The sequence below is a fragment of the Lipophrys pholis genome, assembly GCF_963383615.2.
Source record: "Lipophrys pholis genome assembly, chromosome: 11".
In the NCBI taxonomy this organism is placed as follows: domain Eukaryota; kingdom Metazoa; phylum Chordata; class Actinopteri; order Blenniiformes; family Blenniidae; genus Lipophrys; species Lipophrys pholis.
The window spans coordinates 2,063,586-2,081,840 of NC_137631.1; the positions used below are offsets into that span (position 1 = coordinate 2,063,586).

General features: G+C 47.1%; 1 protein-coding gene across 2 annotated transcripts; it reads left to right on the forward strand.

Moving 5' to 3' along the window:
- The first annotated feature begins 6,383 nt into the window (after positions 1-6,383).
- On the forward strand, positions 6,384-15,368 carry dld (deltaD). 2 transcript variants are annotated; one of them, XR_013935812.1, is made up of 15 exons: positions 6,384-6,673; positions 8,473-8,548; positions 8,669-8,748; positions 8,840-8,908; positions 9,008-9,077; positions 11,097-11,197; positions 11,268-11,411; positions 11,639-11,740; positions 11,875-12,065; positions 12,137-12,307; positions 12,712-12,901; positions 13,094-13,231; positions 13,879-13,968; positions 14,949-15,233; positions 15,285-15,368. XR_013935812.1 is itself a non-coding variant. In XM_080475591.1 (14 exons), the coding sequence occupies exons 1-14, from the start codon at positions 6,635-6,637 to the stop codon at positions 15,012-15,014; spliced, it is 1,527 nt and encodes a 508-aa protein (XP_080331717.1). In that variant the 5' UTR covers positions 6,384-6,634; the 3' UTR covers positions 15,015-15,368. The 2 variants fall into 2 exon arrangements, 1 of the variants encoding a protein (XP_080331717.1); XM_080475591.1 differs by having other exon boundaries at positions 14,949-15,368.
- Positions 15,369-18,255: the final 2,887 nt, after the last annotated feature.

Genomic DNA, 18,255 nt, shown 5'->3' on the forward strand with positions numbered 1-18,255 from the left:
AAACAGGTACAAACAGGTACACACAGGTACAAACAGGTACACACTGGTACAAACAGGTACACACAGGTACAAACAGGTACACACAGGTACACACAGGTACAAACAGGTACACACAGGTACACACAGGTACACACAGGTATAAACAGGTACAAACAGCTACAAACAGGTACACACAGGTACACACAGGTACAAACAGGTGCAAACAGGTACAAACAGGTACAAACAGCTACAAACAGGTACACACAGGTACAAACAGGTACACACAGCTACAAACAGGTACACACAGGTACAAACAGGTATAAACAGGTACAAACAGGTACAAACAGCTACAAACAGGTACAAACAGGTACACACAGGTACAAACAGGTACAAACAGGTACAAACAGGTACACACAGGTACAAACAGGTATAAACAGCTACAAACAGGTACAAACAGGTACAAACAGGTACAAACAGGTACACACAGGTACAAACAGGTATAAACAGCTACAAACAGGTACAAACAGGTACACACAGGTACAAACAGGTACAAACAGGTACACACAGGTACAAACAGGTACAAACAGCTACAAACAGGTACAAACAGGTATAAACAGCTACAAACAGGTACAAACAGGTACACACAGGTACAAACAGGTACAAACAGGTACACACAGGTACAAACAGGTACAAACAGCTACAAACAGGTACAAACAGGTACACACAGGTACAAACAGGTACAAACAGGTACACACAGGTACAAACAGGTACAAACAGGTACAAACAGGTACACACAGGTACAAACAGGTACCAACAGGTACAAACAGGTACCTCATCAGAACGCAGTGCGCTGCTTCCAATGATGACGGATACCTTCCAGAGCTGTCTCTACACTGGAACCGGGAGGACGAACTACAGACAGAAATCTCAGAGGGTGATGGGAGTTCATCATGTGAGACACACCGCGGCTCTACGGGTTCTAAACGCTGGAGGGAGTTCTGCTGGAAAGATCGGACTCGCTCCGTCGTCACGACGCAAATCAAAGAGACTGGAGGACGACTAAAGTGTTGGAGACAATGTGGAAACTCTAATGCCAATCACAGACGTGTTTTCTGGTCATGCGCCAAACTACAACCTAACTGGGACGACAGTACATCTTCAAATATAAGGTTCCCAGGGACCCACTGGTTCTGTACCTGGATGATCCCAGAGGAGTTATAAAGAAGGAAGACAGGGACCTCTTCAATATAATGACTGTTAGAAGAAGGCCATTACTAGGAAGTGATGCTCCAAAGCAGAGCAGTGGATGGTGACTATGGAGGAGCTCTACACAAAGGGAGGAAATGACTTTTCATCTGCGAATCAAAGCAGGTTACTTTGAATAAAATGGAGGAAATTATTCAAAAACAAAGTCAATTCTTACTCAACTGACTGAGAATTTGTCTCTTTTGTTTGTCTTTGTTTTTTATTTTCTCTGTTCCTCTTTTTTATAAACAAAACTAGATAAAGAGTTTATTTAAATCCAAAATGTTCAGAGGAACAAACGTAAAACAAGGCCGAGGTCAAAAACCATAAAACCAGAGAGCCTGTGGACTGGAGCTCCACCCCCACCTCTCATTACTGGAGCTCCACCCCCACCTCTCATTACTGGAGCTCCACCCCCAACTCTCTGGACTGTAGGCTCCACCCCCACCTCTCATTACTGGAGCTCCACCCCCACCTCTCTGGACGAAGGGTCCACCCCCACCTCTCAATACTGCAGCTCCACCCCCACCTCTAAGTACTGGAGCTCCACCCCCACCTCTCAATACTGGAGCTCCACCCCCACCTCTCCGGACGAAGGGTCCACCCCCACCTCTCAATACTGCAGCTCCACCCCCACCTCTAAGTACTGGAGCTCCACCCCCATCTCTCAGGACTGGAGCTCCACCCCCACCTCTCTGGACTAGAGGCTCCACCCCCACCTCTCAGGACTGGAGCTCCACCCCCACATCTCTGGACTAGAGGCTCCACCCCCACCTCTCAATACTGGAGCTCCACCCCCACCTCTCAGGACTGGAGCTACACCCTCACCTCTCTGGACTAGAGGCTCCACCCCCACCTCTCAATACTGGAGCTCCACCCCCACCTCTCTGGACAGGAGGCTCCACCCCCACCTCTCTGGACTAGAGGCTCCACCCCCACCTCTCAATACTGGAGCTCCACCCCCACCTCTCTGGACAGTAGGCTCCACCCCCACCTCTCAATACTGGAGCTCCACCCCCACCTCTCTGGACAGGAGGCTCCACCCCCACCTCTCTGGACAGGAGGCTCCACCCCCACCTCTCATAGGATTAGATAAAAGGGGCGTGTGAGGGCACGGGCTCATGGGGACTGTTTAGGTTTTAAAATACTAAGAAAGGTTCAAATTGGACGGACAGGAGGAGACGGACACTCACAAGGTCCCGGGACGCCAGCAGGTCTGCTGGGATTTGAACCAGGTTCAGTAAGTTGTAGGAGCTTTGCTCAAGCCGCTGGGCCCTGTGTGATTCCTATGAGGTCGAGAGTGAAGGATGGGAGAACAGCAATATTTCATGTAATAAAGTTAAATAATCCAAAACCAAATAACGTGCCGATGATAAGAGTCCTCCATACAGACATCAGGTGTCCCTGGGTAAGTAACATTCCTGAGCGGTGCTATCATTCTATACAAAATAAACCCAATTCTCAAACCAACATTTAAAATGATTAAATTATTTATGTCAGTAATTAAAAATATTCATAAAACTGTGGGTTTACTAATTCCTTTGAGGAAGACCTCTGTGATTAAATCATAAATAAATCATGAATTAAATGAATTAAATAAATAAATTACAACACAGGGGGGGGGGGGGGGGGGTCGGAATCAGTGACGTGCAGTCAGGGGAGGCAGGTGAGGCCATCATGGAAAGAAAAAAAATGTAAAAAGAAAAAAAATTAATTAAATTGTTATATGTATCCAGTGATTATACTATAAAGTTATTTTCCATTTAACTTCACCAGTTTTAGATTATTTTTATTCAAAATCGCTGAATTTTCACATTTACCGTTCAAATCCTGAGAAGAGACTTGTGGTGAGGCGGCAGCCAGCTGAGCCTCACCATGGATTGCTATCTCTCTGTATGTCGCTGTTAAAATGTTCAAACACTTTTGCTATATGAATTATATTATACATTTGCATAGTTTAGTTAACTGAGGTATACAATGTACAGTGTATTTTGTCAACAACTGCATGTGTGTGACGTGTTTCTTGTGCTGAGCAATCATAAAACGGCTGCGAAGACGCACTGGGTGAGGCACGCAGTTCTCCTGCCTCATGGTAGAGGGCGCTAGTGATCCCAGGGATCCTTCTTGAGACTCCTCGGCTGCAGAATAAGTGACAACAAGCTACAGTTAGCAAGTCAAGTGCAGCGGCAGCGATCGTTTATTTTTGTCCTCTCGCCTGGACTTACTTTTAACACGGAGGATTACAGATCTAAAATAAAACAGTTTTCCAAACTTCTATAAACAAGTTATCGATGCTTTTGTTCTGAAGGAGCGGCGCATGGACTTCATTTCTAAGTAAAGGTAAGACCATAATAACGTTTTTTTTTTATTAAATGTGCTTTTTTGTGTGCTTATGTGTAAAGAATGCTGGTATGAGCTTCTAAACAGAACCCGTTAACTGCTGCCAATCAAATGGTGAATAAGATCCTCTTTAGGGTTCATATGTTAGTAAATCTGACTGTGATGAAGTCAGTGCCTCACCAGCCATGAACCTCACCGCACGTCACTGGTCGGAATCAAGTATTTAGTGAGAGTATCACTACGGGGGACTCCCGAGTATATTTCCATGAGTGAAGTACTCTCTTAAAGGAGACATATCATGCTTTTAAATCCTTCCTTTTTACATATAAATCATACAGTTGTGGTCTATATAAAGCGGAACTGCAATGCTTGGGTCTGAATTCCTCATTATTAGAGCTCCACAGGCCCCTTTTCTACCCCTTTTCTGATGCGCTTCTGAGAGCAACTCGTTTTGGGGCGGTCTCTTCAAATGCAAATGAGACACTTCATACCCCGCCTCCTCTCCAGGTTGCAGAGGTGACACTCGGTTCAACGTCACCCTGTTCGGCCATCTTTGTAGTTTGATAGAACAGATACAATTATCTAGCGGCGCAGAAACTTTATATTCACACATTATTTACAAAATGTCAACAACGGAAGATTTGTCCATCCAGCCATACATGTTGGAGCCAGAGTCGGACCCGGCGGAGCGAGATGAAAATGACCATGATGCACCTGAAGAACAACGTCTTCATATGGATGTAACGCAATGGTGTGTTACTATATTTACACTAACTTCTCCATCCATGCCCACTACTACAATACTGCCTGTATTACAACGACTATTTAACACAGAAGTTACATTATAATCTAAAACGAGCACACAGCGCTAACATATGAAGACGGTGCAACTGCTAATGCTAACAAAACAATGACAGGGACGTCTTATCATCACACTTTTTAGCGTTATATACAGCTTACCGAAGTGCTCTGTTCGTCGTCTCCATAGATAGAAGGAACTGACCGCTCAATCAGACCAAGTCTTTCGGCAAATCCTTCTTTATACTGGCGGAGGTTGCTGAAGCAGTCGTCCTTAAAGTGATTCGCGCACACAAAAATGACCTTACCCACAGATGTGGGTACATTTCTGTGAAAAATAAAACTCAACCAGGCACTTCGAAAAGGTTCTGATGCTGGGAGACGGTGTAACGAAGCTTGTGGGTTACTACATCCAACAACCGAACATTTCCACTTATCCTCTCGTAACTTCGGTTGGACTACAAAATCGCAGCGAGAAACAAAAATGGCGGATTGCTCGAAACGTCGATGTCCTAATTTGGCAGTTCCGCTGAGAATACTGTGACGTCATTGTTCAAAAAACGTAATAGAGAATAGAAAAATCGAAACCGATCGCAAAATATGACCAAAACAGAATATAAAGATATCAACGGAGCACCTGAAGAGAGTACTTTGAACTTTTCTGTACTTCTAAACACTCTAAATATACAACAACATGCATTTAAGGGCTAAAAAAGTGGATTTAGCATGATATGTCCCCTTTAAGAAGGTGCAATATGTTTAAAAAAAAGTGCAGTAAACTTTATAAATACAAAACTATTTTCAATGTTGGGAATTGATAAAAACAAACATGCACAGACTTGTAGGCTTCCCGATTCCACAGAGGACAACTACTTTATTCCATAAATGTGATTTGCAGAGGGACGTCCCGTCCACCACCTGAGAACGAGGTCATCTCCAGCCACTGCAGGGAGCGTGTTGGCAAGAAGAGGCGGAGCCATCGAGCGACTTTTCATGTATTTATTTTCTACAATTTCCCAAATACAACAATAACTTTGATTTGTGCATCAATTTTGCAAAATCATGAAAACATACACACACACACACACACAACAGGTTTATTAGAGAAGTGCTGAAAACAAACGTTTATTACAACAATGAAAGACAAATTTCCAGACATTTGACGGACCTGGAAAGTCTTTCAAAGTTGGAAAAAGCAAAAAAGTGTTTTGTTAAATGGCCAGCTCCTCCAAAAGGTAAAGGAAACCCATTTTAAAATTATTTACAGGATTTATTCAGTTGGTGAATTCTTAAAAAAATAGATTTGGCTTTGAAGAAAATCCCTGTTCATTTTGTAATGAATCAAATGAATCTTTAGGCGATTTATTTTTCTCTTGTCTTCTATCCCAGACATTATGGGCTGACATTAAAGATTGGATTTCTCTCAAGATTAATGATGTAAACAATCTGTGACATATTATACTATAAAAAGCATCCAGACCCTGCATTTATCTCACGTTATTAATATACTTCCTGTTGGGAAAAGAGCATTTACATTGTGATAAATGGAGGAATAAGAAGCCCTCCTTCAACTGCTTTGAAAATGAGTTTGTAGTTTTCGTCTCTTACAAAATGTCCAGTGCTGTTTCCAAAGAAATATACAAAGATATGTCTCCTTCTCTTTTGATTTAATTTCATTGTAAAAGCCCAGATTAATATGTTTGTGATTGTTAACCTGTATTAGTTTGTTTACGCACATTTGACTGCGTCTCCCCCCTTGTATTTCTGTTCTTTTTGTTTTGGTCTATGTTGTCTTTGTGATTGTTGACTGCATGCTTAGCCATCACTGGAGTTTGTAAATGTTCATTTGTTCAATAAATAAAAAATTAAAAAAGTATATCAGCGCCCGTGAGCCACCATCTTGATACCGCGGTCACACTGCGGATCATGTACTCCTGCCTCCCACCGACAGTGGCGCTGTAGTGGTGATTCGGAACAAAACGGCGGAACAATGTGGCGGCCATAAAAAGGGAAGCAGCCATATTGTCGGCCATCTTGGATTCCCCGCTGGCAGCCTCTATGCATGCGCAATGCGCAATGTCAGGAGCGCTGCTTCTGACACTGCGCATGCACGGTGCCCGGAATCCTCGGCGGCTCCTGATAGTGCGCATGCGCAATGCCCGGAGTCCTCGGCTGGCCCTGACATTTCGCATGCGCAGTGCCCGGAGTCCTTGGTTCCTCGGCCTGTTGGAGGTGACTGCTTCTTGCTGCCTCTGTGAGGAACACGGACACAATGCAGAGCTGGACGCAGGTCTACCGATCCCTGGCCACGGTGAGCAACACCTCTCACCCTCTCACTGAGCAGCCCGGCGGCCTCGGCCGGCTCCAGGGCGGCGTCATTACGGGATTATCAGAGCCACTTTCGAGGCCTTCTTAGCGGGTTAGCTCACAGCACCGGAGCTTCATGTACAGAGACTGCGACGCAGAACCCCGTTCAAAAAACCTGCAAATCTCGTTTAATGTGGCTTTTATTTACAAAATAACATCGACACATGGGTTTTTAATGTGTTTTTCAACTGATAACTTTCGACCTGTTAATTCGGCTTATGCAACAACTAATAAAACGCGCTGATATTGTAAGAAAAGTACGACCTTAACTGTTATGTCATGCTGTTTTCTAGTGAAAGTAGCATTGAAACTAATGTCACTCGTTTTGTCTGAAGGGATTTTTGCATTGCGTTGGGGTTAAATAGTGTGGACGTTTTAAACGCTTTAGCAAATTTAAACATTTGACAGTCATGCTGGCATGCTCAGCTACTTAGCATTGCTTCTTCACTCTTAATACTGTTTTGTTTTTTTAACCTTTTCTTATTTGTACTTGCACTACTTATGAAACAACAAATTCCACTTCCTCTGTTTTCTTTGAAAAGCTGCTTATATATTTCATTCCAGAAGTGTATTACCGTGTCTCCAAACTCTCGTCAAATTATGTTAACTATTGTTATTATTATTGTTATGTAAAGTATGGTGACAAAATCCTGTAAGTCTGACGAAAATTTACTTTTGAATCTTCCATCTTCCTCAAATGCTTTGGTTTGTGTGCGGTAAGGCTCTGTAAGGGGAAACTGCTGAGAAGGAAATGAAGTTGAAGTAAATCCAGTTGTTGAACCTGAATATTCACCTGGAAGATCCTCTAATAATGAATTAGACCTTTGTTTAGCAGCTTTAGCAGGTAAAGTCTTTGAGCGTGTCTTTTCAGGTGGACGGTGGCATTGTCTCCTCAGTGTGTCTTCAGATGGATGGAGGCATTGTCTCCTCAGTTTGTCTTCAGATGGACGAAGGCATTGTCTCCTCAGTGTGTCTTCAGATGGACTGTGGCGTTGTCTCCTCAGTGTGACTTCAGATGGACGGAGGGGTTGTCTCCTCAGTGTGTCTTCAGATGGACGGAGGCGTTGTCTCTTCAGTGTGTCTTCAGATGGATGGTGGCGTTGTCTCCTCAGTTTGTTTTCAGATGGACGGAGGAGTTGTCTCCTCAGTGTGTTTTCAGATGGACGGAGGCGTTGTCTCCTCAGTTTGTTTTCAGATGGATGGAGGCGTTGTCTCCTCAGTTTGTTTTCAGATGGACAGAGGGGTTGTCTCCTTAGTGTGTCTTCAGATGGACGGAGGCATTGTCTCCTCAGTTTGTTTTCAGATGGACGGAGGGCTTGTCTCCTCAGTTTGTTTTCAGATGGACGGAGGCGTTGTCTCTTCAGTGTGTCTTCAGATGGACGGTGGCGTTGTCTCCTCAGTGTGTCTTCAGGTGGACAAAGGCATTGTCTCCTCAGTGTGTCTTCAGGTGGACGGAGGCGTTGTCTCCTCAGTGTGTCTTCAGATGGACGGAGGCGTTGTCTCTTCAGTGTGTCTTCAGATGGACGGAGGCGTTGTCTCCTCAGTGTGTCTTCAGATGGACGGAGGCGTTGTCTCCTCAGTGTGTCTTCAGATGGACGGAAGCGTTGTCTCCTCAGTTTGTTTTCAGACTTACGGAGGCGTTGTCTCCTCAGTGTGTCTTCAGATGGACGGAGGCGTTGTCTCCTCAGTGTGTCTTCAGATGGACGGAGGCGTTGTCTCCTCACAGTGTGTTTTGCGTTGCAGCGGAGCCACCACCTGCCCTGTAAACTGCACGGCGCCGCAGCGCTGTCCGTCAGAACCTACGCCGACAAAGCAGCAAGTAAGAACTGTGAAGTTACCGCCGGTCCTTGTTATTAGGACCAACTGGTTAACGCCACACGCTTCGACAGGGTTGGTCATGTGAAGGTTTGTTGAGGATGTAACCGTGCTTCTCTCTCAGTCGATGCAGACGTCACGGTCGTGGGCTCCGGGCCGGGCGGCTACGTCGCCGCCATCAAAGCAGCACAGCTCGGATTCAAGGTGACCTTTGACCTTCCGAGGTTTACCTCCGAAACCAAATGATGGAGACTGGCTTTGTTTTGTTGAGTGAACTTTGTATTTCCTGTTCCAGACGGTGTGCGTTGAGAAGAATATCACCCTGGGCGGGACGTGTCTCAACGTCGGCTGCATCCCCTCCAAGGTCATCCTCAGCCCGGCTCCGATGGAGTTGATTGTATCTTAAATGTTGTGATTCAGACGGAAGAGAAGCTCAGGTCATTGATTGTTTTCTTTTTCCCAGGCTCTGCTCAACAACTCCTACTTGTACCACATGGCCCATGGCAAGGACTTTGAAAGCAGAGGCATTGAGAGTAAGACGTTTTCACTGTGTGCTTTCATTTTTCTTTTATTTGCTTTCCACACTGATTTTCAGAACAGTTCTCATCTCCAGGCCGAGGGAGATAAAACTGGCTGAAACGGGCAGATTAGAAGGAGTTGCTAAAATTAGAAAAAAAAGGAAACTGTGAAAAACAATATTATATAGGAAGAAGGGTTAAAAATAGGAAAAAAATCACCTAAATGGCTAAAGTGAAAAGAACAACTGTAAAGGTAAGAACATCAATGAAAAATAAGAGGAACAAAAACCCTAAAATTGTCATAAAATACTTTTAATTGTACCAATGACTTCAGTTTTTGTATGTATGGCTATTTTTTAGATTGTATTTTTTCTCTCTCAATTTCAGATCATCAGCATATCTTGCTGGAAAAATGTTATTTGGTGGAAAATCTTAAAGGCTCTTTTGGTCATAAAGGCTCCAGAACGCGTCTCAGAGCTCCTATCTTAGCCTAAAAGTTCTTAGCAAGGAATCTCGGCTTAAAAGTGACTGAGGAAGTTTCTAAGAGCAACTCTGATGAGTTGACAGAAACGTTTATCTTGGTGAGTAGGAGTGGTCGACCCCGTTGCTCTGTATGATGCAGTCTGCTGAAAGCTGATTGGTTGTTAGAGAAAGGACGACAGAATAAAGGCTCTGTGCTCCTCGTAATGAACGGAGAGTAAAATGAACCCATCAAATATTAAAAATGTGGAATCATGATAATTATTTTATGTCTATTTTATGAAACTCAGAACAGGACAACATAGGGTATTCCATTGTTAGTGCTACATGTATTATTTGCAGTTATCACACTGATCCAAATACTTTCCAACTGTTATTAGATAAAACCAGCCTGAGCAGCTCTATCTAGACAGTAACATGATTTTCTAGATTAAACCAGCCTGAGCAGCTCTATCTAGATCAGGGGTCTCGATCTCAATGTACCCGGGGGCCGCTGGAGGCAGAGTCTGGGTGAGGCCGGGCTGCATCAGGGATTGAGTTGTACAAAAAATCCGTCATTATTAAGAGACGGCTTCTTGAGAGAAGAAGCCGTTGAGACCCTCAGAATGTTTAGAACAGGTCAGCAACCCGCAACTCTATGGTGCCCCGGGCCGGGGAGAGACCCCAGCGGGGGGTTCTGGGGGGAGCCCCATCTCCGGCCTCCCCCACCCTGTGGAGCGTTGGATGCATGTAGGGGTGTGTCTTTGTGTTTTGAAGAGGTGGATGCAAAGTATGTGTCTAGGGTGCGGTTTAAAATTGGGGGTAGCGGGGCCCCGGGCGTTCTGCCGCTGCCAAGCGGCAGAACCCGGGAAGTGGCTTACCCCCTCAAGACCCTGCGTGACTAGGTGTGGTTAAAATTGTGGGTGGTGCAAAGTCGGGGGAGGACCCAGACCGGCGTTAAGTAGCCTGGACCCCCCCCCACCCTAGGCACCGCCCCACTGTTCCCTATTGTAGAGTGAAGGAAGGTGAGGTAAGGCGGCGGGGGGGGGGGGGGGGTTCTAAGAAAAATGTTAAAATTCAAGGAATTCTCAGATTGTTTTGAAGAGTGACGTCACTTTTAGCTTCAGGATGCTTTGGGAATAGGGTCTTTCTGTCGTGTCCCTGAACCTTAGAAAATTACATGTCAATCAACATCTCTGCTTATTGCAGCTTGTTTCCACAGGAATCTGAACCCTTGGACAAAAATGGCTGTACAAAATAGTACAAAACCATCTTAAATTGAGAAAAATGATAAAACAACTTTTGTAAAAACTTAAAATGAAAAAATGAATTACCAAAATAAAGAAAATGCTTATAAATGAGGGAAGACATGCACAACAGCTTGTAAGAGCCAAAATGGTTAAACAGCTCTAATGTCTGAACAAGAAGAATGAAAACTTTAAAATCAGGTCCAAACAATGTCCTGGAACGAACTGTTCCCCATCCTCAATTCTTCCTGAAACTTCACCCGAGGCATGTCATTGTACGCATCATGGAAACGGCTGAATCCAGATGTGCTGACAGAGGCGTTCTCAGTTTCAGGCCTCTCGTTGAACTTGGAGAAGATGATGGCTCAGAAGAGCGGCGCGGTCAAGGCGCTGACCGGTGGAATCGCACACCTTTTCAAACAGAACAAAGTGGGTGGGCTCAGCTGAGGTTTGTCTCAGAGGGTCGACGCCGCCGCTCACTCTCGTCTCGTCCTGGCAGGTGACCCACGTCAACGGCTTCGGGAGAGTGACCGGTAAGAACCAGGTGACGGCCACGACGGACGATGGCAGCGAGCAGGTCATCAACACCAAGAACATCCTGATCGCCACGGGCTCCGAGGTCACGCCCTTCCCCGGAATCCAGGTAGGAGCTGGTCAGCCAGTTTCAAGCCTCGCAGCTTTACGTGGGTGACCCGCTGGGGGGTCACGGCAGGGCGTCACCACAGGGTCCCCACCGATTGGAGAGTCACCGCAGGGGGGTCCTGGCAGGGCGGTCATGGCAGGGTGTTACCACAGGGCTTCTTCTGGTTCACGGTACTCCTCAGTACTTGTATGAAATGTCCACAAACGGTTTGTTTGCCGCCCCGGCAGATCGACGAGGAGAGCATCGTGTCCTCCACTGGAGCTCTGTCCCTGAAGAAGGTTCCGGAGGAGCTGATCGTGATCGGAGCTGGAGTCATCGGAGTGGAGCTGGTCAGCATCTCTTTCCTCGGTTTCATTCAGGAACTGAACCCTCTGCTCTGGTACCGTGTTTGGTCCTGAGCTGGACGGGGCTCAAGTTCCACTGTGCCATAAGTTTACCGTGTCCCTCCCCCTCCCCCACGCAGGGATCGGTGTGGCAGAGGCTGGGCGCCAAGGTCACGGCGGTGGAGTTCCTGACCCATGTGGGCGGCATGGGCATCGACATGGAGATCTCCAAGAACTTCCAGCGCATCCTGCAGAAGCAGGGCCTCAAGTTCAAGCTGGGTACCAAAGTCATGGGCGCCACCAGGAGGCCAGACGGGAAGCTGGATGTGGCGTGAGTGAAGGAAGGGTCTTGATGGTGGTGTTTTCAACCCCGAGGGTCCGCTGAACATCTGTCCTCCACAGAGTGGAGGCTGCAGCTGGAGGGAAGAACGAGACCCTGACCTGTGACGTGCTGCTGGTTTGCATCGGCCGCCGCCCCTTCACCAACAACCTGGGTCTGGAATCGGTGGGCATCAAGCTGGACAACCGGGGCCGCATCCCGGTCAACAACCGCTTCCAGACCAACGTCCCCAGGTACCTTCCAGAACAGAGTACCCTGGTGCCTCCCAGAACAGAGTACCTTCTAGACCAGAGTACTCGTACCTCCCAGAACCACGCACCCAGCTCGTCTTACAGACGAGAGTCCCCAGGTACCTCCCTGACCCGAGTACCTTCTAGATCAGAGTACCCAGATACCTCCCAGAACAGAGTACCTTCTCTACCAACGTCCCCTGGTACCTCCCAGACCAGAGTACCTCCCAGACCAGATTACCAAGCCCTCCACAGACGGAGCGTTGCTCCAATAATTCAGTCTGTACCGTTGCTGGTCAGATCAGCTTTCTGACCAACCTTTTAACTCTTTATGTGCCGGACTTGACACTAATGTTTTCCATGTAAAACGCTGCTGAAGCTTCTCACCTGCACCTTGTGCTCCTCAGTATCTTTGCGATCGGCGATGTGGTTGCTGGGCCGATGTTGGCCCACAAGGCGGAGGACGAGGGCATCATCTGCGTGGAGGGAATGGCGGGCGGAGCAGTGCACATTGACTACAACTGTGTGCCGTCGGTCATCTACACCCATCCTGAGGTGGCCTGGGTGGGAAAGACGGAGGAGCAGCTGAAGGAGGAGGTGGGAGGAGGCGCACCAATCTCATCATGTTGCTGGCTGAATCTATCTGAATAGATGACCAGAGTTTCTGCTTTTCCTCTCTTCTTCGTCCTCGCTCCTCCTCCTCTCTCCACTCCTTCTCTGCTCTCCTCTCCTCATCTCCTCCACTCCTCTCTCTCCCACCTCTTCTCTCCTCTCCTCCTCCTCTCGCAGGGCGTTCCCTACAAAGTGGGGAAGTTCCCCTTCGCTGCCAACAGTCGAGCCAAAACCAACGCAGACACTGACGGGCTGGTGAAGATCCTGAGCCACAAGGAGACGGACAGGATGCTGGGAGCCCACATCCTGGGAACTGTAAGGATGGGCTTGAGTCCTCATGCAGGGTCAGGGTCACTGTCAGGGTCACTGCTTCAAGGTCAAGGTCACTTCTTCAAGGTCACTGTCAGGGTCACTGCTTCAAGGTCAGGGTCACTGCTTCAGGGTCAGAGTCACTGCTTCAGGGTCAGGGTCACTGCTTCAGGGTCACTGCTGCAAGGTCACTGTCAGGGTCACTGCTTCAGGGTCAGGGTCACTGCTTCAGGACAACTGCTTTATGGTGACTGCTTGAGGGTCAGGGTCACTGCTTCAGGGTCAGGGTCACTGCTTCAGGACAACTGCTTTATGGTGACTGCTTGAGGGTCAGGGTCACTGCTTCAGGGTCACTGCTGCAAGGTCACTGTCAGGGTCACTGCTTCAGGGTCAGGGTCACTGCTTCAGGACAACTGCTTTATGGTGACTGCTTGAGGGTCAGGGTCACTGCTTCAGGGTCACTGCTGCAAGGTCACTGTCAGGGTCACTGCTTCAGGGTCAGGGTCACTGCTTCAGGACAACTGCTTTATGGTGACTGCTTCAAGGTCAGGGTCACTGCTTCAGGGTCAGGGTCACTGCTCCACAGATCAATATTTGTGTTCAGCCCTGATCAATACTGACTGGAAAGTGAACTGTGCTGTGCTGGCCTGCAGGGGGCAGGAGAGATGATCAACGAAGCCACGTTAGCCATGGAGTACGGAGCTTCCTGTGAGGACGTCGCCCGAGTCTGCCACGCCCACCCGGTATGTACACACACACACACACACACACACACACACACACACACACACACACACACACACACACACACACACACACACACACACACACACACACACACACACACACACACACACACACACACAACTGAGAACTGAGGTTCCTGCCAAACTTGTGTTGGTTCTGTGTGTAAACGCTCCTTCAACAGCTCCTCTACCGTTTCCTTTCTTTTCTCCTCCTGACTTCAAACTTCATCAACCAGATTAATGATTTTTTCCATTTAACTCAGCATCAGCAGAAGGTTTCTCAGCTTTGACAAGGTTCCATGAAAGCAGCGATGTACCAATGCTGACAGAGCGTAGACCCAGAGCGTAGACCCAGAGCGTAGACCCAGAGCGTAGACCCAGAGGGCTTGTATCACCTCATGTTTTTTGTTTTGTGGCTGTGGGCCTTTGGAGGCTCGTTGGTATTAAAGCTGCTGCATGCAGAGAGTTGAAGTTCTGATCCACTCTGCTGACCGCTCTGGTCTGCTGCAGATCAAGTCTGGGTCGGTAATATCAAGCTAACCTGTTCAGTCCTGTCAGAGTTGCATTCTAATGCATTGTGGACGACTAAAATACTACAGTGTAGTATTTTAGTCATCCACAGTGAGATTTGGGTCTGGGTAGCTTTACCATACTGCTCCCAACCCCTCTGTACCTTTGTACCATTCTGTACGGCTTTGTACCGATCCATACTGCTCCATACCGTTCCGTACGGCTTTGTACCGTTCCATACCATTCTGTACAGCTTTGTACCGCTCCCTGCTATCCCTGCACTTTCTGTGCGGTGGAATCGAAGCTTCAGAGTAGCGAGTTCGGTACCATCTCCAGTGGTTATTGGTTGTCATTCATCATGATTGGTCATTGATTGTTGGTTTTTTATAGAATTAAATTGATGAGTTCAGTTCTGACCGCTTGCCCTTCTTCCTCTTCACCCTCTTCCTCCTCCTCCTCTTCCACAGACGGTGTCGGAGGCGTTCCGAGAAGCCAACCTGGCAGCGTCCTTCGGTAAAGCCATCAACTTCTGACCGGCAGGTTGAGACGAGATGGACTTTACCATTGTTCCCTGAGTGGACTGTACCATTATTCCCTGGTGTTATTTAAATGTTCAGATGAAAGAATAAATTTGGGGTTCGGGGTTCAATCCAACGCCGACTCCAGTCACTTCTTTGTTTTCCATCACTCGGCTTGTAGATAAAAAAATATTGCGATGTGACGGTGGCTGGAGGCCCGATGGGGAAACTGGAGCAGCCTCCGCCCACCCTGGGGACACGGTAACGGCCTCAATGTGGGCGGAGCCAGAAGACTGCTTCACTGTGATTGGCTCTGGGTTTTTGTGGCTTGTTTCACATTGGAAACCAATAAAGTTGTTTTATAGACCACGTCCGAGTTTTTCTTCATCTGGGAGGGATGATGACACCATAAGTTAGTTACCTCGTTACTTACTTCTCCGATCCACACGACCATAAGTTAGTTACCTCGTTAGTTACTTCTCCGATCCACACGACCATTAGTTAGTTACTTCTGCGATCCACACGACCATAAGTTAGTTACCTCGTTAGTTACTTCTGCGATCCACACGACCAGTTAGTTACCTCGCTAGTTACTTCTCCGATCCACACGACCAGTTAGTTACCTTGTTAGTTACTTCTCCGATCCACACGATTAGTTACCTCGTTAGTTACTTCTGCGATCCACACGACCAGTTAGGTACCTCGTTAGTTACTTCTGTGATCCACACGACCAGTTAGTTACCTCGTTAGTTACTTCTGCGATCCAAACGAGCCACACAACCAGATAAGCCCGAGCAGCACTTTCCACACAAACATTAACTGAGTGTCACACAAACACACAAATATACAACAGATACCGAAGTTAAGGATTCTGATCTTAAGAAAGCATGAGAGGAACCACAGGAGGAACCAGAGGAAGAACTACATTAGGAGCCAGGGGAAGAAGTAGAGGAAGGGGAACCAGAGAAGGAAGAACCAGAGGAGGCGGTACCAGTCGAGGAAACGAGGAAGAACCAGTGAAGGAGGAAGAAGAACCAGTGAAGGTGGAAACAGGAGGGGGAACCAGAAGAGGAACGAGAGGAAGAACCAGAGAAAGAGGAACTGAAGGAAGTACCAGAGAAGGAGAAACCAGAGAAAAACCAGATGAGGAGGAACTAGAGGAAGAACTAGGGGAGGAGGAACCAGGGGAGGAGGAACTAGAGGAAGAACCAGAGAAGGAGAAACCAGAGAAAAACCAGATGAGGAGGAACCAGAGGAAGAACCAGTGAAGGAGGAACCAGGGGAGGAGGAACTAGAGGAAGAACCAGATGAGGAAGAACCAGAGAAGGAGGAAACAGAGGAGGAAACAGTAAGAACTAGAGGAGGAGAGGAACCAGAGAAGGAGGAACCTGAGGAGGAACTAGAGGAAGAACCAGAAGAGAGGAACTTGAGGAAAAATCAGAGGAGGAGGAACCAGAGGAAGAACCAGAGGAAGAGTTAACACACGAGGAACCAGAGGAGGGGGAACCAGAAGAGGAAGAACCAGAGGAGGATTAACCAGAGAAAGAACCAGAGGAAGAACCAGAGAGTGAGGAACCAGCGGACGAACCAAGAAAGGAGGAACCAGAGGAAGAACCAGTGAAGGAGGAACCAGAGGAGGAACTAGAGGAGGAACCAGACGAAGAACTAGAGGAGGAGGAGGAACCCGAGGAGAAAGAACCAGTGGAAACAGAGAAGGAGGAACCAGAGGATGAACTAGAGGAGGAGGAGGAACCCAAGAAAGAAACAGAGGAGGAGGAACCAGAGGAAGAAAGAAAGGAGGAACTAGAGGAAGAACCAGGGGAGGAGGGAGCAGAGGAAGAACCCAGGGAGGAGGAACCAGAGGGAGAACTAGAGGAGGATGCACCGGATGAGGAACCAGAGGAAGAACCAGAGAAGGAGGAACCAGAGAAGGAGGAACCAGAGGAAGAACCAGAGAAGGAGGAACCAGAGAAGGAGGAACCAGTGGAGGGGGAACCAGAGGAGGAAGAACCAGAGAAGGAGAAAGCAGAAGAATTAACAGAGGAGGAAGAACCAGAGAAGGAACCAGAGAAGGAGGAACCAGAGGAAGAATCAGGGGAGGAGGACCGAGAGGAAGAACCAGAGGAGGAGAATCCAGAGGAGGAAGAACCAGAGGAAGAAACAGAGAAGGAGGAACCACAGGAGGAAGTACCAGAGGAGGCACCTTTTCCAGCTGAGTCCAGAGGTTCTGACTCCTCCCTCCAGGATCAGGGTTTTATTTATTTACATGTTCCATCATTTTAAGGAACAGTTTTGTTCCTTAAAATGATGGAACGAAACTTGATGTTCCATCATATTTGGTGTTTGGTTCATTCAATATCAACTGGTCCTACAATTTGTCCTCGTGACCCGTCCCTCTGAAGAGAGGACACCTGTCTTCAGGGGACACTTGCCTTGGATTATAGGGCGTCTCTCCTCTTTACTGCACGTGTTTCTATATATGCGTGTGTGTGTATATTGTTTGGCGTGTATCTCTTCTATATTACGCAGCATTACTGCATATATTTCCATATTAATACTATCTATTTTTAATACAGAAAGATATTTATAAAGTAGAACTAATGAACATTGGACAAAGGGTAGGATTTGATAAGTTTTACTTCCTACCTCTTTTCAGGCATATAATTAAATATATGAGGTACTGTTTGTACGTGTGTCTGTATGTTTATTCCTCTGGGATAATTCAGTGTCCAAGTGCCTGAAATTAATCAATAAAGTAAATGTATATTTTTTCAGATCTATAATTTGTCCATTGAGTTTCCTCATATTTGGTTTATAATGTATTTGTTTGATTTTTCAACTTATTAAAATACCTGAGTCATTCACGATCTGCTTCTGTATCTCCGTCACATGTTAGTTATATATGTGTGTGTGTGTGTGTGTGTGTGTGTGTGTGTGTGTGTGTGTGTGTGTGTGTGTGTGTGTGTGTGTGTGTGTGTGTGTGTTTTACATCCATCACGTATCAGAACTTTCTATTTCTGTGAACTTTAAAATCGTGTCTTGGTTCGTGTCACACTGAGCAAAGCAAGATGGCGGCGCCACGGCTCGTCAGCGCCAACAGGTGGTAGCGGTCGATGTGGCGTCTACTCCTCAGTCTACGGTGGAGCTCCTCTTCTGTGGGTGGAGTTTCTCCTCTGTGGGTGGAGCTCCCCCTCCGCTGTGAGTGGAGTTTCTCCTCTGTGGGTGGAGTTTCTCCTCTGTGGGTGGAGCTCCTCCT